Below are 21,441 nucleotides of genomic sequence, written 5' to 3'. Positions count from 1 at the left end.
AAACAGCTGTAGGTCCAGTGGGCATTCCCCAGAGCCCTCCCAAGTAGGCCTCCCACTGTGAAATGTAAACAGTAAACAGGACAGAGCTTCCTGTGTGTGTGTGCGCGTGTGTGTGTGTGTGTGTGAGTGAGTGGGCCGATGCAGAGCCTGGTAGCCCAGCTGTCGCTGCCATAACCCAGGACTTGAGAGGCTGAGCAAGCTCTGCAAGACACATGCTGGAGGGCCACTGTGTGCTATCACCTCCTCCTCCCAGGCCTTCTACCCAGCCCCTAGCTTCCTTCCTTCCCTTTGTTCAGACTTCAGGGCAGACATCGTCAAGCTGAGCACACAAACACATGCATATGAACGTGTGCTCTCATCTTTATTAGGCCCCCTCAGCCAACACATATCACATGTACTACGTCTCTTTACCTAATAACATTTCACTTTCATTTGTGGTCTGGCTCCCCTTCTACATCCAAATACCAGATGAGGATTAAACAGATCTGGAGGCTGGGGCTAAAGCTAAAAACACACACTGCTACTCATCTTGATTTAATCTTTATTTAACTAGGCAAGTCAGTTAAGAACAAACTCTTACTTACAATGGCGGCCTCCCCCTGATGACGCTGGGCCAATTGTGCGCAGCCCTATCGGTCTCCTTTTCATGGCCAGTGACGCCTCTAGCACTGAGATGCAGTACCTGTGCCACTCAGGAACCCCTAAACTTATCATGGAGGTGGCTGCTGGAAGGTACTGATAACATGGAGGTGGTTGTTGGAAGGTACTGATACAAAGGACAAGTGCAACATTTTAAATACATGCCTCATAAATGTGTTATAACCTTTCTTCGAAAAGGTAATACTGTAGTTTCAAATAGAGTTCTCAAATAAAACACTTTCCCCTTGAATTACTTTAAAGCTCTTTCATTTGTATTTACTGTCATGTAAAACTTAATTTGATCATTGCATATGTATTTTGTGCAACTACATTTGACCGAGGAGGGGATTTCAAAATGTTACCTGGATTGACTCTTAAACTTGATACCCACCATGAATGTGTTGTCTTGTCTTAACAGTTCCATCACTCATTCCAGAAGTATTTCATTCTGCTAACCACCAATCAGCCCTGATAGGTAGACAGCAGATGCTGGCAGTGATGAAGACTGTTCAAAGCGTGAAGTCATAGTCAAACGTTTCCCTTGTCGGAGTAATGGTTTGTGTGTTTCAACTGCATACTCACATTTCTTGCATCCATGGAGTGAAAACATGTCTGAACTGGTCCTTTTGTTTCTGAACGCTACACACCAAAAAAAAGTCCCATGTAAAACACACAGACTCCCACCCAAATTCCAGTTGTGAGAGGTAGTGTTTTGAGGGGTGGTGAGAAACTTAAGAGGACATTGTAAGACAAACAAAGCTCCTCTCATTCTTAGAGAATACATTGGGCTCGTATTGACAGGTAAGCGACACCCCTCTATACTCCAGATGGAAATCTGGAGGTACTTATCCATGGACCTAGCCCCTATTTGTTTGACCGGAGCAAGTGACTTGTGATAAGGGTTTTCTGGTATCTAGTGCTTTATACACTTTGTGTGTAGTCTGGTCAGAAAATATTGTGTCCTTCAGTTTACCCACACACACGCAATCTGTCTTAAGGATTCCTTAATTAAAGACCCAATGCAGCTGTTGTTTTTTATATCAATATCACATCATTTTTGGGTAACAATTAAGTACCTTACTGTAATAGATTTCCATTTAAATAGGCAAAAATGTATTTTTAGCAACAACAAAAAATTCTAACCCTAACCCTTTTGCTAGGACTGTCTGGCAGTGGTCTGAGTGGGGAGGGAAAAACTGAAAACTAGTTGTTATTGGCAGAGAGGTTTGTCACTCTCTTTGTTATTGGTCTATTAACCAATTTACCACATGTAAAGTCACAGTGGAAAGCCAAAACTCCTTTCCATGCAAACCTGCTGATTAGAAGGTCTTGTGTAGATTGTATTTTCAACCAGCTACTATCAGGAACATGGCCATAACTGCGGATGAGGACACCGAGGTCCAGACCTAAGTAATAAAAAAAAAGAATAATATCAAGAACAACAAAAAATACATATATATTTTGTACACAATAAAGAAAATCAATTCCGCGTCATCATCTAAATATTGCTGCCAACGCTAACCAAAGCGGAAAAACGCCATATATTCGTAATCTGACTGACTTCTAATCACGCCTGATTCTTTTCAAATGAATGGATTCATGAACAGTGGTTTGTTTGTTATGTTCGCCTCACGGATTTGCCTTTTAAGCAACACATTCACCACTCTCAAACGGCTAACTCTGCCCTCTCGCTGAGCAGAACGAGGGCCTGAGACGTGAAACGAACTACCCCACTTCGCAGTCGACTCAAGTAGACAACTAGACGCTGCTGACGGTGTGTTTGCGAGATGCCGGACAAAAGGAAATTTTAAACCGTCTAGACATCCCCCAAACAAACAAAAACTCTCCGAGAATGAATGCACATCTGGTAAATAGTCGCTTATAGATATGTCAGTCAGGTGGCTAGCTGCCGGCAGAGAATTCTATTGCAATAACGTTGAAGGGCTTTGGCTATAATTACTTAGCCAGCTAGAAGGATGAAGTAAGAAGCAAATGTTAAATGGAGCCTAACGCAGTAGGAGCAAAAAATATGCTACTAAGTTCTCATAATAACGTTGATTTACAGAGAGGAGGCTACTGAGACAGACATTGATGTGGCGCTCAGTGGCGAGGCTGAGGCAGGCTGCAATAGAGCCACACAGTGGAGGTGTCATAATACCCATAAAACCTAGCGTTCAAACAGGGAAATGGTTCCAATCGTTTTTCCACCATTCATGTTTTCCATATGGAATTTTAGAAACACTTAAAATAAGGACTGTGATTTGTGTTTGTAGATCTATTGAGGTAAATTAACATACAGCAGCCAAGGTGATAATGGCTGGGTAATTTTTGCTTGTTTTTGCTATTCTCCAAATAGCATTAAAAAATATATATATTTTGAGGGGAAATTGAAGCTCATTTACTGCATCCGGACCTTACTAAAACTCAAACCCTGGTTAATAACACTGATAAAAATAGAAACTTTTACAGTTTTAGTTTCATCAGCTGTTGTACAATATGATAGAAAACATAGGAAAACAGGATTTTGACTGCACTAGGCCTTTAACAATGACTAAAGAGAATTCAGCAACCATCACAAACTCTTAATAGAAACCACTTACAGAGGCGGGGGCTTAAATGCAATGTTTCATCACACTGGCAAACCTTCATCATTGACTAGCTATGTGTCTGGGCGCCCTAACCGTGAGAACCGTGAAAAACAGTAGGCACATTCATTTGGGCATTACACACAATCCGAGTGGCTTCACAATAGTGCTCCACCTCTCTGTTTGCTGATAGCATGAGAGGTGTAAGAAAAGAAGGGGGTGGGAGAGGCTGAATGACATGGTGTTGATGCTGCCGCTGTTCGCTGACCCTCGAAATGCGGGCCCAGCCCCCAGTGTGAAGTACTTTTGTGTTGGCAGATCCCAAAGAAGCATGGAACCAGCAGAGAGGGGGGTAGGATGGGTACCGGCCGGGGGAGGGAGAGGTTGGGGTTCAACGCTCTTCTGTGGCCAGCCATCCACTCTCAACCAGGACGCATGCTCCTAAGGAGGATTAAGAAGAATGTATTATAATGGCATATGCATACTGTAATGCATTTGCATACTTCCAGAGGGTGTTAACCTTTGACATCTCTCTAGCACCACTGACAAACTGACAACACAAACCACCTCACTCAGTATCTGAGCATTTCCATACTTGAAACAGATAACATTTAGAAATAGATGGTGCGTTTCCATTTAACTATCTTCTGCCAGTAAAATGATGTCACACAGACACCAAAAAACTTTGCGCAAAAACCTATAGTGTCGAATAAAACTGAAGTGGTTGAGGAGTTTCCATGACCCATTTAGGCAAATTGTGCATTAATAAATTGGCGACAGCCTATATGGCCTCTCACCTAATTGTTTCATGTCTCGGGTAGCCCGCGAAAGCCAGCATTGATAAAATGCAATAATTTACTAATATTTGTCATATTCTAATCATTCTCATGAGCCAACATATCGCCACAGTCCGTGCCATGGTGAAACTTTCACTAATATAGATCTGAAATAATTGGATGGTGAAACTTGCCAGCCAAACAGAAAAGCAAGGCTAAGCAATTCAGACATTCTTGAAAGTCAGGACAATCCTTGTCCTGCAAACAAACATACTTTTTTAAAGTTGAAAAATGGATTTAGCAAGCAGTAGGCATTTAGAATTAAATGTGGAGTGAGCTTTATAGTTACGTGATGACATCATGTGCCCCCCCCCACCTTCAAATTATCAGTCATAATTTATTTGAAAAACACTGTTCCATCATTATTTGTCGCAATAAAGAACATTTGACAAATGAAAAATCCACCACTGCCGAACAGATAAAAATGTTGTAGATCTTTAGAAAATATCTCCTATACCCGCCGTTTCCATTACACATCGCAATAAAACATTTTGTGACATTGCTTTTGTCTAATAAACCTGGGTCAATGGAAACCTGCCTAGTAATGACATATAGGCTCTTATTCTTTCTAAATGTTCTATCACGTGACCTCAACAGGACCTCCATGTATGTTTATGGTGCGTCGTAACGGGGATGAATCATGTTATATATGCATTCTGGTGTAATGATTGACAGTCTGCGTTCTTCACGCACAGTCCAAAAGGCACCATTATTGTCCAATTAGCATTTCACTTGTTCATACATTTTTCTCCAACAATGTTTATTCCGTCTGTTGTGTGATTAATGCCCATGTATGGTAACATATCTGTTTTCTTCAGTTGATTTTTCCATGTCTTTGTGAGGATGGCCGTCTGCCTTTGGCTCTCAGCTCAAGGGTCTCTCCTGTCCAAGTACACGCAACTCCACAAAGAGGACTTGACTCTGAAATTCCTTCAGATAAGAGTTGCTAGGCGATGCCGTTATTCATGCCTTTTTTGTGTCCCCATATTCATACCCAAATTCTGAGGTTCTTTATGAAGACTCTCATTAGTAGTCATATATTCATACCAGTCCACCCCCCCCCCCCCCCACTTGACCCCTCCCTTTCCTAGCGTGGGAAAGATGGATTGTTGAAGATGCTTCCAGCTATTTGTAATTCTGTCCTCCAGCTTGCTCATTTTTCTGAATTCTAACACATGCCAAGAATATCACAAGTAAAAACCATGTTCTCTCTTACTGCACTAATAGTAGGTGAGAAGACAAGTTGTCATGCTATTTATTACTATTGATAAGAATATAATACAGATACAATGAATATTATATCAACATTATTCTGAGGCAGAATAGTCTGTGTGTGTGTGTGTGTGTGTGTGTGTGTGTGTGTGTGTGTGTGTGTGTGTGTGTGTGTGTGTGTGTGCGTGCGTGTGCGTGTGCGGTGTATTCTTGAAGGAAATGTACAAATAGACAGCACAATATTATTCATTTCATAAAAAAGCGAAATGCTCGGGGTACAGTCATTTCACTGAATACACATCCGCTCTACACAGGTAGTACAGAGTCTAATGACATGACCCCACCCTTCGGCATACCATATATGGATTGGGCCCACATTCCCAAAGGCGGAGCTCATGACGCCACCTGTTTCTCAATGGGACTTTCGGCTGTAACAACGGCAGTAGACGGTAGTGCTCACAGAAGTTCGGCGATAATACGAGATCCGCACACTGAGTAATTCCCGTCAAAGTTAAAGAAATGGATTTCCGTCGTATTCGTTGTTGTTCTTTGTTTTTATATGTATTTATTAACCATGTGTTTATTACTCTTCAATCGAAAGAACGTAAGTACAATATTTTTTGTCTTAAAATGGGTTTGTAAAGAGCTTTGCTTTGTGGCTCCACATGGTTGTGAGGTTTGATGAGTTGGGGGATTGGGCTGTGACATGGCGTTCTTGTAATATTATTGTATATGTTTTGTAAATTACAGTGCTAATACAGTGTTAACTTTAAGCTTTTCTCCTCCAATATTTTTTCTTTCCATTTCAGTGCATTGTTATTCCTATGATAACTTGTCAATGTGGGGAAAGACCCCTCTAACAATTCCATAGGCTATTGAAAAATATTTCATGTACTGTTTGTTGAAGATGATGAAGATGATTTTAAATTGTCTAGAAATTGTATAAGAATGAGCCTTTGTTGAGTTAAAGAAAAGAAAGCCAATAAATTGTACACAGCAAAATCAGAAGTGTGAAAGTGATTTTAACACTTTTGCAGTGTGTAAATGCATCCACTTTCAACAAAGTGATTTTCACACTTTCAAAGTGTTACAATTTTAACATTTAGACTGTGTTTCTGTAACCCTATACAGAGTAGAAAATTAAGACTGGCTGTATGAAATTCACTATGCACTGGAGTGAAATATTAAGGATTTCACTATATACTGGAGTGAACTAATTAGTATTTCACTCTACTCTGGAGTGCAATATAATGAAATGGTCTATTGAGTAAAGACACATTTGTAGAGTTACCACCCATGACTGTATTTGTTAGTGACACAGACATGGTTGTTATTTTAAAAGGCCTATGGTTTTCACCAAATTATTTCCTAGGTAAATGCTATCATTAAAATTAAACTCTGACAATATACATGACACATATCATATGACCTTACTTTAATGGCCTAGTTTTATCCTAACTCAGTGGTGTTAGGAAACTCCTGGTTTACAGGCCATATCAGCCTGCAAGTCACATTATGCTGGCTTGCAAAGTGATGTGTAATTCCTGTTGGAATCCAGACATAATTAGGATATTCAATAGTGTAATTTTTATTTACCCGCATTCAGAATGACTGTCAGGATAATGGAAATTGATAAAGGAGACTACCTAAACCATTTAAACTGGAACAACCATATCAGTAACGAGTGCAATAAATCAAACTAACTGATATATTTGCCTTTGTGTTGCATAACATTAATAAGTCAATCAATGTACATGCAAAAACACAGACATTAAAAACAATCCTAAAAAATCTACTCGCAGTAGAGCATGCTGGGAAATGATAATGATGGCCGTGGTTTTGATGGGACTGTTTTACTCTCCACAGTGTAAGACAATAACTCTGGTTATTAACACCGACACTGGGATTATTTTTACACCACTGAGTGTTAATTTCACTCTTACAGAGTGAATTTAACTATTGAATGAACACTAGAAATGTAACAATAAAAAAATCAACACTGGCTAATTTACTGTGTGGACTAACTTGGACTACGACAACTCTCTAGAGACCGCAGGAGCGGTAGAGATACTCTTAATGATCGGCTATGAAAAGCCAACTGACATTTACTCCTGATTATTATTTGACCATGCTGGTCATTTATGAACATTTGAACATCTTGGCCATGTTCTGTTATAATCTCCACCCGGCACAGCCAGAAGAGGACTGGCCACCCCTCATAGCCTGGTTCCTCTCTAGGTTTCTTCCTAGGTTTTGGCCTTTCTAGGGAGTTTTTCCTAGCCACCTGCATTGCTTGCTGTTTGGGGTTTTAGGCTGGGTTTCTGTACAGCACTTCGAGATATTAGCTGATGTACGAAGGGCTATATAAAATAAACTTGATTTGATTTGATACTTCAAACATACAGTAATGATCATTCTCAGTATTCTTCATTTATAAAACTAGGTAATATTGGTATTTGATCATGTTTCAAGGAAGGAATATTACTCCGCAGGGTTATAACTTATAAGAAGCTTTTAGTTTCAATATTGGAGTAGACAGGGTCTTGTACTGAAGAAAGAGGGGATAGGAGTGTAGGCTGTGTCGGACTTGCGTTGGTTCTTAGGGATGATCCCAACTATTTTCACTCCCTTTATCATGCTTTTTAACTTCCCACGCTTTTCTCAGCTTTCTTCATCCAAACATATAGTAATTAATAGTTGACGGTTTATTTAATCAGGTTTGTCATGCCAGGGCATGTCCTCTTCAAAGCAGTGGCTGGCATGATATTGGGCCTATTTGGGGAATCTAGTTCTGGGTATTTCTACTGTAATAATTGTTGGCTCAGAGAAACAAAGTAACTTTGATAATCCAGTTGTAGAGTAGTAAAACTTGTCCATTGCTAATTACATTGCTAACTACACATGTTCAATTGCTTATAAACACCTTTTGTCCTCATATGAATTAAGAATGTTTTCTAATAGTGCTGTCTATTTGTCTTTCTGTAGAGGTGCTGCTGGATATGAAAGCTTCTGGGGGAGAGTTGGGCTGGTTGCCCTGGCCACATGAAGAAGGGGTGAGTAGTTATATCTTAGGAATTATAAGGATTTCCTTAGTCTAACCAGATGGTCGATTAGGCCTCAAAAAATTATATTGATTGTAAGATGTATTTCCCCTACTAGTACACAATGGTGGTAAACATAGGATAGATGTCACACAATGTTGATTCCAAGCCACATTTTAAGTAGCATGTTTTAAAAGGGTCATAAGTTCTGCTCTCCAGAGGAGTAGAATGTGAGCTATTTTCTCCACTCTCATTCCTTCAGAATAGTTTTCTGGGAAAGATGGAATGAGTGGCAGCTCGCAAAGTTAGCCTTTACTGGTTTTAAAGCAACCCTTTAATAATACAACTATGAATGTCATATAAATTTCAGGGTAAGAGCTGCATCTGAATTCACAGGACAGAAGACACTTTTCTTGCATAGAGCCAACAGGTTGTTATAATTCCTACAGTATTCCAGGTTTCTGTCAGTCAGTGTGGAACATAAGACGAGGGGAATGAGAAAGGTCGGGAGATGGGTTGTGTGGGAGAAAGGCATCCCTCTATCTATAGTTGTGTGGTTGACTGTCTAAAAAAAGCAACAGGACGTGGTCAGTGGCAGTGTGCTGACTGCTTTTCTTTTGTGACCATGAGGTTTACAGACCGTCCAATGCATTCTATTGGATTTCCCCCTATTTTATGATGTTTTACCCATTCTCACCAAACTTCTTCAAACTTTTGAAGCACATTTCAATTTGACTTGGGAGTGGAAGTTTTAAGAATGCACATTGTCCTTGTCTTTGATCTATATCTATCTTCTCTTCCTTCGCACACACTAAGTTTCTCTTCTACTGCTGTCGCAAGTCCACGAAACAGACTTGGAGTAAAGCACTCACTGTGCATGGTCCAATGAAATATGCCTTTATGGCAGTCATCTGAGGTGTTAAAATAATTCAGGATGCCTATTCATTTAAAGCCCTGTGCTTAATTAATGGATGCCTTTAAATACTGCTACCAGGCAAGCGTTTCCTTATTTTCTCTCTCTTAAAACAGACTTAATTGTAGCCAATATCGCTGCCATGTCTTTTCCATGAGCCTATAAAAAAAACAGTTTAACTGCCTTAATGCTTGGTATTCCACAAGAGTTTTGGTTTTAGTGTTATGTCTGTCTCACACAGGCACTCACATCTGTTTGTGGAAGCCACACACGTAGTTCAGCACGGCACAAGTCCAGATCAAATCCTTCCCTGGCATGTGGAAAAAAGTAGCAGGAAATTAAGCTTGAGCATTTTATAGGCTTCTCAGCAGGCAAACAGTTGTTTCATGAATAAAACAGCAAACTGACCCTTGACGAGAACAAAACCCCCTTAACGTTATTCTCATTCTCTTAAACCCTCTCCCTCATTCCCTCACTTTTTTGCTGTTTTTGTAACAGTGACCCTTGTCCTGTACATTGTGTTAAACTTAACCTCTGTTCTCTCTCTGTTTCAGTGGGAGATAGTTCAGACAGTGGTGAATGGTTCCCTCCTGTACACCTACAGTGTGTGTAACATCGACGCGGGTGAACAGGACAACTGGCTCCGGACCACCTTCATCCAGCGGCGCCCAGGGACCACCCGCGTCTCTGTGGAGCTGCGCTTCGTCATGCGGGACTGCAACACCTTCGACGGTGCCTCGCTCGCCTGCAAAGAGACCTTCAACCTGCACATGTCCGAGGCTGATGCTGACGTGGGTACCATCTTCCGGAAGGGCCAGTTCCGTAAAGTGGCCACCATTGCGCCGGACGAAATCACGCGAGGCCGCGGTGCGCTGAAGGTCAACGTGGAGACACGGGCGGTGGCCCCTCTATCCAGGAAGGGTTTCTACCTGGCCTTCCAGGACACGGGAGCGTGTGTGGCACTGCTCTCGGTGAGGGTGTACTACAAGACGTGTCCGTCCACTGTGCAGAGCCTGGCCGCCTTCCCAGAGACGGTGGCGGACGCCCTGAGGGAGGTGGAGGGAACATGTGTTGAGAACGCCGTGAGCCAGGCCACCCCACGCATCTACTGCACAGCAGAGGGAGAGTGGGTGGTGCCCGTGGGACAGTGCCAATGTCGCGCAGGCTACGAAGCTGTCGGGGACTCCTGCCAAGGTAAGACTACAGCCAGGCTTCACATATTGCATCTCTCTACAAACCCCGACCCTCTGCCTGTTGTAGTGTTGGCCTAAAGCGGGCTCTGTTGTATTGGGCGTTAGTTTTAAACAGTAGCTGTATTTATAGAAGCACAGGGTCTAACCACCACCCTGACTGGGTTTGAGAAATGACTGCATGGGAATGTTAATTGTAGTTTCTTCAGTGATTTCAAACACCTCACAAACAAAAACAGTGAATTTTTCTGGATTCATAGGAATGAATTTAGAGATAGCAGGGGAGGGTGTTTGGACATGTTTTTGTTTGTTTTGTTTTGATTAAGTGGCTCTATAACAGCAATAACAGAGTTCTAGGGTTGTAACACTAGTTCCAAACATATTATGGGAGAGGAACAGAGAGAGGGACTGTCTGGGAGAATATGGCAGAGATGAAAAAGCATAGAGGAAGGTTTTGAACGTTTTGACTGCGGTTGAGAGGTCTCCTGGTAATCTTACCTGTTGCTGTTGGCCAACATTCTTTCCACTGTGTTTGTCTCATACTTAGGAATGAGGTGGGTGAGGAGGATACGGTTTTATAGACGAGGAAAACTGGACAAGGGAAATCTGACTATAGAGGCTTGAGGCTTAAAAGTGTTAAGTTTAAATAGGAATGTTGTTCTTTAACAATGTGCAAATGCTTATAAACCGTCCGATCTGATTTTTCTTAGGCGAGGGGACTGGTAGAATGAGAGACATTTTTGTATTTTTAAATGTTCTATTTGAGAAAGACACTGAGTACGCCTAAAAAGAACACACTATGGTAATGTATTGAAATTGAAATGGGATGTTTGCTCACATTGTTTGTATGGAAGTTGCCATGTCTTTGGTATTCCGGGGTGTGGTGTGTTAAGCTATCAGGAGGAAACATAAGAGGGAGGGGAGACAGGGAAGGAGAGACAGCGAGGGAGGAACATTACATGATTGTATGCTCAGTGAGCTGTGGGGATTTCTGAAAGGAATTCTTTCACCCTCACGTCACCTCCTGTACTGATTGACTGAGGAGAGCAGTGTGGCTCGAAGTGCCGACTGAAGAGTACCTGAGTGATGTGTCTTCTCCACACAGCTATTTGTGTGCGCCTGTAGCCATGGCTGCGGTGAACCACAGATTACAGGGACTGTGCCGTCACTCCCATTTCAGTCAGGAAGGGTATACTGAGTCAGTCTGTGGTTTCTGACAGACAAGAGGCTCCCTTGTTCAACAGCCAGAGATTCTGGTCACCTTGGGTGACAGAACTAGTTAGATTGTATCTCTTTTACTCCCTATTACAGTAGTTTATAGACCAGAGGTATTCATCTCTTACCTTACGAGGTCCGCAGCCTGCTGGTTTTCTGTTCTACCTGATAATTAATTGCACACACCTGGTGTCCCAGGTCTAAATCAGTCCCTGATTAGAGGGGAACAATGAAAAAATGCAGTGGAACCGACTTTGAGGTCCAGAGTTGAGATTGAGGAATATAGACCGTCAGTATAGTATATAGGCCAGGTAACCAATTTAGCTCATAGTTTGACATGTTGTTACCTTACGACAGAGAAGAAACACTTCCATTTATCTAAACATTGAGAAAGTAGTCCACCATAGCTCCAAGCCTGAGAAAGAGTACTTCAAAGGGGCTGATAGTTCCAGGCGAAGGGGGAAGGCCAAGCTCAGGAATGTTCCAGGTCCAGAATTCCCCACCTGAAGCGGAAATTGTCAGGGAGTCCTGGAGAGGAAAGGGGCATGTTTTAATACCAGGAAAAAGTCAGATTCCAAACCCTGCTGGACAACCTTGTGATCAGGATACAGGAAACATGTTTTTGTCACCTTTGTAAAAAACAAAAGAGAAAGGTTATTGTACAGCAGTTGTCATAACGCCTCAAAGCCTGAAGCCAATACGTCCCAAAAAATGTATTAGGGAATTTTGGGGGGACACTCAGTTGTCATAATACCTATCGAGACCTAGGCCAATCTTTCAAAAAAATCGAAACTACAAAAGTCCAGAAAATTGCCAAATAAGGTCGACGTGACAAACTTGTTCAGTTAATTATTACACTGATTTATAACACCGAGTCATATCCTGATTCTCTGTGTAGTCAAGCAGAAACACGTTCCTGTCCATGACAATGTATTTATGGGATTTCACCGAAGGCCCTCTGGAGAGGATCCACTGGGAACGAGGAATTAAAGGGGAATGTTGAACCAGGCTGACTCAAATAAGCAGCTTGTCCATGACTCTGTGTGAAGTCGCGTGGGAGGGGAGTTAGTGGTTAGTGGATAGTTGGTGGTCGCATGAGAGGTTGGTTAGTTAGATGTGTGGGACCGCCGGGTGCTTAGTTAGGTGTGGAGTGTAATTTAGTCAAGAGGATTAGTGTGGAGCAACAGGACAGCTTTTAGAAGGATGACAAGCCCTGCTTCACTCCACTCATCCGGTCGTTAACACACGCAACGAGCTCTTTAATCCTTGTTCCCACTCGTTAGAACAATGGGCCGACACAGAGAGAAAAACACATATTCAATTAATAGAAGCCACTGCCACCACCGCTCATTCATCAAGGGCACAGCAGCACATAAAGAGATCGACCAGAACAATGTGAGGCATTATTTCAGTCCAAGGTCCCCACTTTTAGTGAGGCATTATTTGAGTCAGATATTTGAATGTCCTTAGTTTGCAAGAATATATTTTAAAAAAAATTACACTTAACACAATGCGTCAATAACAAAAAACCACGTCAATACATACATAACGACACATATCTTTCAAATACTTTTAGTCCGCTGAAGTTTTACCCACTGCGATTTGAACATTCTTGAAAGATTGCTCTCATGCCACTGATATACGGCGCGCACATGCCACCGTTTTAAGGGCTCTAATAATTAAACGCAATTTATTTATGGCACCACTCAATCCAAACACCGTCACAATAGATGAATAGGGGTGGGGATGCGTTGATACGTGACAGGAGTCCTGCTGCTCCTTTTTCAGATGAAATAGGCTGGCCTCCTTTTCTTATGCGTAAGGGGCCCTATACACCCCCACACTCCCCGGGTGACTCCCCAGAGAGAACTCCTGTTGGTACTTTAGACTTTAACCCATCCCCCATACATCCATCTATTCATCTCAATCCCCCCTACTCAAACTCAAAACTCGTCCCCATTCTTTTATTGTGGGGCTGGTTGTAACGCAAAGGTCCTTCGGCCATAGTGATTAAGTCACCGGCAGATCCCTCTTGTCCATCACAGGTCACCCTCTTCCCTATAGAGGCCAGATGAAAGACTGATCCCCTGGGGAGACATGAGAATAAAGGGAGAGAGGGGAGATAGCTCAAAGGAACCATTCTTACACGTTCTTAAAGTAAACAGTCGATCCCACAAAAAAAATGTGCGTTTAGGCTCCAACAACACAGTTGTTCAACAACATCTCCCCTCTAGCAGTTCTTCCTCCAGACTTCCTCTCTCCCCCTGCTCCATCCTGGCATGTTGTCATTTGCCATCAGAGGAAAAGAGGAAGGAAGGAAGCAAAACGTTATACTTGCATTCCTTGCATCCTGGTTTCTGTCCAATACACACACATTAACCCCCACAAGTTCTGGAATGGAAGGTCAATTTTTTCTCTATATTCTACAGGTCAATTGAAAATCGCCAGCAGTAACCATGTTGCTAGAGCTCCTCAAACAATAACCACATCTGCATTCACAGTGCTAATCAAAGGGCTAACCAGACCCTTCTTTTACGTTGCTGCTACTCTCTGTTTATAATCTATGCATAGTCACTTTAATTCTCCCTACATGTACATATTACCTAATTTACCTTCGACTAACCGGTGCCCCCGCACATTGACTCTGTACCGGTACCCCCTGTATATAGCCTCACTTGTTATTTTACTGCTGCTGTTTAATTATTTGTTACTTTTATTTTACATTTTTTACTTATCTATTTGTTACTTAACACTTATTTAAAAAAATAAATCTTAACTTCTTAAAGCATTGTGGGTTAAGGGCCTGTAAGTAAGCATTTCACTGTAAGGTCTACACCTGTTTTATTCGGCGCATGTGACAAATACAATTTTATTTTATTTTATAGTTCAAAAGGGATGGGAAAGACAGAGTGATTATCTGCTGTGTTTAGTGTTTCCATGACATCCAGTTGACAGTGTGACTTGAGGATGGAACTTGAGGTGAAAAGGACAAGTGGAAGCAAATCGTCAGGAAAATCCTATTCCATTCTGTTTAAATACAAAGGTCCGGTTACAGTTTAACCACAGCCTGAGTTTCCTTCCAAGCCCCAGGGCACTGACAGAGATACCGTGTTATTGTATTGTAACTGAATCACTCTCGCCCCATTGTGTCTATACATATAATAGTAGGACTAATAGTCACCCTCCTTTCTCTTTCAGCGTGTACGCCAGGCTCCTTTAAAGCGTCCTTGTTCAGTGAATCCTGTGAGGTTTGTCCGGAGAATACTGAGCCATCTACAGCCGGCGCCCCCCTGTGTCCATGTATGGAGGGATTCTACCGCTCCCCATCAGACCCTCTTACGTCAGCCTGCTCTGGTAAGAACCATGGCCAGGTAGTCGGCTACAGCGAGGCGTATCACTAACAAAGGGTTTAGCCACTTCTACGGCCTTTCCTTCGGTTATTCTGTGGCCGACCAATGGTTTACCTCATACCCTCATACAATACATTGTCTTTATATCATCGTCATGGTGACAGAGGAATCTGAGTATTGTTCATTGGATGTATTAGCGTGTCGGAATGTCTCGTAATAACTCTGTCTACTCTTTGCCTCCTCCTCCTTTAGCCCCGCCCAGCGCCCCTCGTGACCTGGCCTCCACCACTCTGTCAGCGGACGGCAGGCTGCAGCTGTCCTGGAGCCCGCCGCTGGTGACAGGAGGCCGCCGGGACATCTGCTACAGCGTGGTGTGCGAGCGCTGCGCCGGGGCCCTGTGTGTGCCCTGTGGGGAGAAGGTCCGCTTTCAGCCCGGCCCCACGGACCTCCAGGACACCGTGGTGACTGTCGGCGAGCTGGAGCCCCACCTCAACTACACGTTCACTGTAGAGGCCCACAGCGGAGTGTCTCAGTACAGCAGCCAGAGACCCAGCAGCACCATCACCACTTCTCTGCACTTCACTGATCCCCCCAAGGTGACGTCCATCCATCTGGACGAGCGGAGCACCACCAGCCTGTCTCTGTCCTGGGCTCTGTCCCGCCGAGCACCTTCCCACGTCAACCACCGCTACGAACTCATGTACCGCAGGAAGGTAAGACAGACAAAGGCACGCATCCCTCCTCTCTCTCTCTCTCTCTCTCTCTCTCTCTCTCTCTCTCTCTCTCTCTCTCTCTCTCTGTCTTCTATCTCTCCATGCCAGTCCCACATGAAGTGAAACACAAGCAAGTCTAATAGTATTAGTGTAGCTCTATAGTGAATCCCCTCTCAGTCCTCCTCTCTCTCTCTGTCCCGTGCAGGAGGACGACAGTGAGCGTGATGTCACTACATACACAGTCCTGGTTCTTGAGAAGAGTTCGGTGCAGATCAGTGACCTCTCCCCTGGCACGGCCTACATGTTCAGAGTCCAGGCTCTCAGCCCAGAGGGAAAACCAGGGAGTTACAGCATGGAGCATGAGTTCAAGACCCTGCCCATGGGTAAGTGCCCTAGAAACTGGAGACTGTTCTTTTTCTCCAACGTCCAGACAGGATTTCTTTGCCATTTGAGTGTGTTGTGGTCTAACTGTGTTCTCTTGGGGTTTTCAGCAGAGTCTCAGATCCAGAACAACTCCACGGTGGTCATGGGAGCTGTAGTAGGAGGAGGAATCATGCTGCTGGTTGTTGTAGTCGTTCTACTGCTACACAAACGGTTAGAACACACTACCGCTATCATATCCCTCGGTCCTAAGATAGTATATGATTATGGGTGGCTCACGGGCCAGAGCTGATTGAGAATGTAATGCCATGCCATCTGTAAGATGGTTTTTACCAGAGTAGCTGTTGAAAACTGTAACCGTAGCTGACTGAGTCTGTGGCTGAAGACGAACTTGCCCTTTCCGCTCCGGCAGCCTGCCTGTGATAAAATGGATGGACATTGTTCAACCCTGAGAGGGGATAGACGAAATGAAAAGCCACGTCGTGGCTCTAGCTAAATTTGTCTAGTCACCACAGGAAGCATGTTGATGGGTCTCTAGGCTATTTAGTTAGGGAGGCCTTGATATGAATGTCTTAGCATTGCCTGTTGTCTGACCAGTCCTAATAGTTACTGTGCTTCCTAACAGGAGACTGAACTTCCGTCACCGACAGCGATCAGAGGACCCCTACTTCTCCAGTACAGGTAAGAACCACAGCAGCCATGAATATGTACCTAGATTAGATTAGAGATGTGTCCTACCGAAGAGATTATCTCCCATCTCCACCGCCTTCACTAATTGTCTTTCACACGTCCTCAAGATCAACTGAAGCCCCTGAAGACCTACGTTGACCCCCACATGTACGAGGACCCCAACACGGCTATCCTGAAGTTTGCCAGCGAGATTAATCCCAGTCTTGTCACGAAGCAAAAAGTCATTGGAGCCGGTAAATGTCCAAACAGTTTACAGTAACATTTTGAAGAAATCTCTCTGATGCCCTTACCTCAAGATGAAGGTTGCTGTATTAGTATTCATCTCTGTGTGTGTTTCTGTTTCTCAGGTGAGTTCGGCGAGGTGTACCGCGGTCTGATGAAGGCTCCAGGGAGAGGAGAGGTGGCGGTGGCCATCAAGACGTTGAAGCCAGGCTACACAGAGAAGCAGAGGCAGGACTTCCTAAGTGAAGCCAGCATCATGGGCCAGTTCTCCCACCAGAACATCATTCGCCTGGAGGGAGTCGTCACCAAGTGTGAGTCCCTGCTCTCAGACACTGGTGGTGTCTCAAATGGCACCCTATGCCCTATATAGTGCACTGCTTTTGACTAGACCCCTATGGGAACTAAAGCGAATAGGGTATCATTTGGGACATGGCCACTGATTGATCCTCTACTGATTCACTGAATAGTTATTTGTGAGTTATTGTCCTTATCTAGCAGAGTCCCATATCTCCCATCTCCTATCCACTCCTATCCATGTGCCTCTTTCATTGACATGAAGAACTAAAATTTGCCCCTTTTTATTTATTTATTCAAGCAGTCAAGCATGCCATGATTGTGACGGAATACATGGAGAATGGGGCACTTGACAACTATCTAAAGGACCATGATGGGGAGATTTCATCGTACCAGCTGGTGGGCATGCTGCGTGGCATCGCGGCCGGCATGAAGTACCTCTCTGACATGAGCTACGTGCACCGAGACCTGGCTGCCCGCAACGTTCTGGTCAACAGCAACCTGGAGTGCAAAGTGTCTGATTTCGGCCTGTCCCGCGTGCTGGAAGACGATCCTGAGGGCACCTACACCACCAGCGTGAGTCAAGCCTCCATAGTACTGATGTTAATGTATGGGAACAGATCACAATCTACCATGTGCTTTGCAATTTGTAGCCTAGTTATGTATTTACATATTATTGGGAACAACGGATGAGTAATGCCATCAGTGAGCCTCCTGAAACCTTTACGTTAGTAATAGCTAGTGAAAACATTCCTTTCAGTCTCATTCTTATGATTAGTTCTTGTTGCTGTTCCTTCAGGGAGGGAAGATCCCCATCCGCTGGACCGCCCCTGAGGCCATCGCCTACAGGAAGTTCACCTCGGCCAGCGACGTATGGAGCTTCGGCATCGTCATGTGGGAAGTCATGGCCTTCGGAGAACGACCCTACTGGGACATGAGTAACCATGAGGTAGGTCCTACGCTTAGTCTGTCACGTCTTAGGGAAATGACAGGGTGCTGTAGGTTTGGTTAAACACAAGGCCTCTGATGCACCACCTCTGGGTATTTATTCTGGGTGGATAGTGTTTAAAACAACCCACTCAAGGCCACTAAGTCAAAATAGTTCCCACAGTCCCTCTTCACATAAAACTGTTAGTGTCCTCACATTATACCCTGATGAAGACAGCTTGTCTGTCGAAACGTTGGACTTAAAATTGTTTTGCATCTGAGCTCCTAGAGTGTGCGGCTCTCCTTAATTTAAAAAAAAAAGTGTCCACACATTAACACAAAACATGTTCTTAGAGTCTGTTGGCCTCGGCCTGGCCTAAGACAACAGTGGGCTATAAACACAAGCTCTGTGAGAACACGGTCTAAACCCCGCTTCCTCCTCTCCTCAGGTGATGAAGGCAATTAACGAGGCCTTCCGGCTGCCTGCGCCCATGGACTGTCCATCCACCGTTTACCAGCTAATGCTGCAGTGTTGGCTCCAGGATCGCTCCAAACGACCCCGGTTCCCTGACATTGTTAACATCCTGGAAAAACTGCTCCGGAGCCCAGAGTCTCTGAAAACCATCGCTGACTTTGATCCCCGGTAAGATGCCAATGAATGAAGCTGATCTACCCTGGACTTGACAGTTTATCTTGTTCAAATCACATACTGTAAATATAACACTTACTAACCAATATATTTCCCTGTTCTTGCCACACAGTGTGTCCATCCGCCTGCCCAGCACCAGTGGCTGTGACGGCTCCCCCTTCAGGTCTGTGCCGGAATGGCTGGAGTCCATCAAGATGAGCCAGTACACTGAGAGCTTTGCCTGCGCTGGAATCACAACCATGGAGCAGGTGCTGGCCATGAAGCATGAGTAAGTACTACACACATGTTCAGTGACCACATGGCACAGATGCATCATCCTCACCACATTGCAGGGCTTAGTTGGCACCCTGCCACATTTGAACATACAGTAAAAGTATTCAGATCTTTGTTAAGCATTTGTTGTCCGGTATGCCACACGATCAGTGATGGAATGCGACACTCTCATTCACTGAATGCTGCACTCACCCCCCCCTCCCGGCCCCCGCCCATCTCATTACCCCCATACCATTCCTCACTGCCCCACCCTCAACAGCATCATTGTACTCGGTTCCAACGGAATATGACTTTCCATATTTTGCTGTGTCATGTTCAAGTAGGAAGTTGCAAAGGCAATCATATTTGATACTTTCCCTAACAGCTCCTCTCTCTATCTGCCTTCTCTCGCAGCGACATCAGGAACATTGGCGTGAGGTTACCAGGTCACATGAAGAGAATCGCCTACAGCATTCTTGGACTTAAAGACCAGACCAGCTCACTTAGTGCTTGCAGTACAGTGTTTGCCGTGTGAGACCCCCAAACTGAGATTCCCCAGAATAGGACTGCACTGAACATCTCATTTCACTGTCACACTTAATGGGGAAATGGAGCAAGTTGGGTTGAACATGGTTGTACTAATGTCAGAACTACGCTGCTTTAGACTGATCAGCGGCATGATTGAAGAGGACCCTGCCAGCCAGCCAATCAGAAAAGACAGACATGTAAAACGTTGAAGTACCACATGACAAGAGACACTGAGAGATGTGGTTACAGAAAAAGTCATGTATAAAGAACTTTTTATATTATCAAGTGTGGAAATACTGTATAATGGCAGATAGGAAACTATAGCCTTTGAAATAGCTGTGTGAGACCTGAGAAGAGGAAGGATGGCCCCACTTTGTATTTCTCTCTTAACTCGAAGTCTGAAAAACAAGAGACATTCAAGCTAAGACATTCCAGGACCAGGTCTCCTTCCTCCTCAAGCACTCACCTATTCCACCAGTGACTTCTGGACTCTTATTAGTTTTATAAAGATTTGAGGCTTTGAAATAACAGATGGATATATGAGAATGCCTGTCTACTCAAATGACAGGTTTATTGGTCTTCGGGAATATTTCCGCTCAGGGCAAGAGATCAGATACTTTTAATCTTTCCGTTTGATTTTGTAGGTTCCATTCTGGCTGCAATCCACCTCATATACCTTTCTCCTACATTTTGACATTTTATTTTTCTTTAGTTTACAGTTTGCCTCCATCTAGTCTTATAGTGGTTCTTCCATTATTATTTAATATTTATTGTATTTTATATTTATTATATTTGTTTAATTAAAAAGACACTGATCTGGCACATGTTTGTAAATATGTATTTTTCAGTCCAATAAAATCAGTGTTGCCTTGTGACTGAATCACTTGTCTGAATTCAATCAACTGGCAGAAAATACACGTTGGTACATAAAACACATTAAAAAGAGGCAAGAATGTTTGATTGAAATAGATCAATTGAAATTGAGTTTTCCTTGACACCCACCCTCCAAATCAAAGTTAATTGGTTGTGTACACAGTTTACCAGATGTTATAGCAGGTGCAGTGCAATGCTTGTTTTACTAGCTCCTAACAGTGCAGTAAAACGTCAAGCAAGTACACAAATAATCCAGAACTAAAATCAAGACATGTCAGAATGAATCCAATTCACAACCCAAATAACACAGTTCGCTAATACAGTTGTCAAAGAAGAGTCCGCTTCGATGTCAATTGGTGACTGTACCATGGTAGTCTGAAATGTCACATCTCCACTCCACTGTACTTCATCAAATATGCATCGTCAGTTACTGAGCCCCTGCTAAATTCCCTCACCCTGTATCTGGGGCTTCACGCTCATTCCTCTTCAATGAACAATTCACTCATCATTTTGAGTTGGACAGCAATTACAGAATGCTTCTAAATGTAATATTGAGAATGAACACATAGTGTGTTTATCCATTGGAACGTTTCATATCCACCGTGTCATTTTGCATGAATCTATATGCTATCTCAAGCATTTATTAATGTCCAACTGTATGGGCTAATTGATTATTATTATGATTATGTACTTCTTCAAAAGAATATGCAGTTTTGTGCTCTGGACAGACCTAAATGGTAAATGAAGATAGATGAATAGAGGAGATAGAGGTGTAGAAAACGACAGCCACTGGCCCCCAACTCTCATTCTCTCTCCTATGATACATATTGCACATGGTTATCCAGGCAGCAAAACATTCACCCACCCTGCCTCACACACACCAACAAAAACACACTCCATCTCACACACAGTATAAAAGAGAGTACGCGAG

General features: G+C 43.5%; 1 protein-coding gene across 2 annotated transcripts; it reads left to right on the top strand.

The window, feature by feature from the left end:
• The first annotated feature begins 5,715 nt into the window (after nucleotides 1-5,715).
• LOC139535467 (ephrin type-A receptor 2-like) lies at nucleotides 5,716-20,517 on the top strand. 2 transcript variants are annotated; one of them, XM_071334887.1, is made up of 15 exons: nucleotides 5,716-5,876; nucleotides 8,258-8,325; nucleotides 9,781-10,420; nucleotides 14,830-14,985; nucleotides 15,234-15,694; nucleotides 15,900-16,077; nucleotides 16,186-16,288; nucleotides 16,701-16,756; nucleotides 16,873-16,998; nucleotides 17,113-17,298; nucleotides 17,586-17,857; nucleotides 18,081-18,230; nucleotides 18,658-18,851; nucleotides 18,970-19,125; nucleotides 19,524-20,517. In XM_071334887.1, exons 1-15 carry the CDS (start codon nucleotides 5,792-5,794, stop codon nucleotides 19,642-19,644), a joined length of 2,952 nt encoding a protein of 983 aa, XP_071190988.1. In that variant the 5' UTR covers nucleotides 5,716-5,791; the 3' UTR covers nucleotides 19,645-20,517. The 2 variants fall into 2 exon arrangements, with proteins under 2 accessions (XP_071190988.1, XP_071190987.1); XM_071334886.1 differs by having other exon boundaries at nucleotides 17,583-17,857.
• Nucleotides 20,518-21,441: the final 924 nt, after the last annotated feature.

Source organism: Salvelinus alpinus, chromosome 12, assembly GCF_045679555.1.
Source record: "Salvelinus alpinus chromosome 12, SLU_Salpinus.1, whole genome shotgun sequence".
NCBI classification, from domain to species: Eukaryota; Metazoa; Chordata; class Actinopteri; order Salmoniformes; family Salmonidae; genus Salvelinus; species Salvelinus alpinus.
Note: the sequence above shows the minus strand (reverse complement) of the source record. Positions and strands in the feature narration are given on the sequence as shown.

Excerpts from the sequence above, each read along its gene's own strand:
- LOC139535467 (XM_071334886.1), top strand. The coding sequence starts at position 5,792 with ATGGATTTCCGTCGTATTCGTTGTTGTTCTTTGTTTTTATATGTATTT. Across the intron at positions 5,877-8,257 it reads TACTCTTCAATCGAAAGAAC|AGGTGCTGCTGGATATGAAA; the intron begins GTAAGTACAATA and ends GTCTTTCTGTAG. Across the intron at positions 16,078-16,185 it reads GTTCAAGACCCTGCCCATGG|CAGAGTCTCAGATCCAGAAC; the intron begins GTAAGTGCCCTA and ends TGGGGTTTTCAG.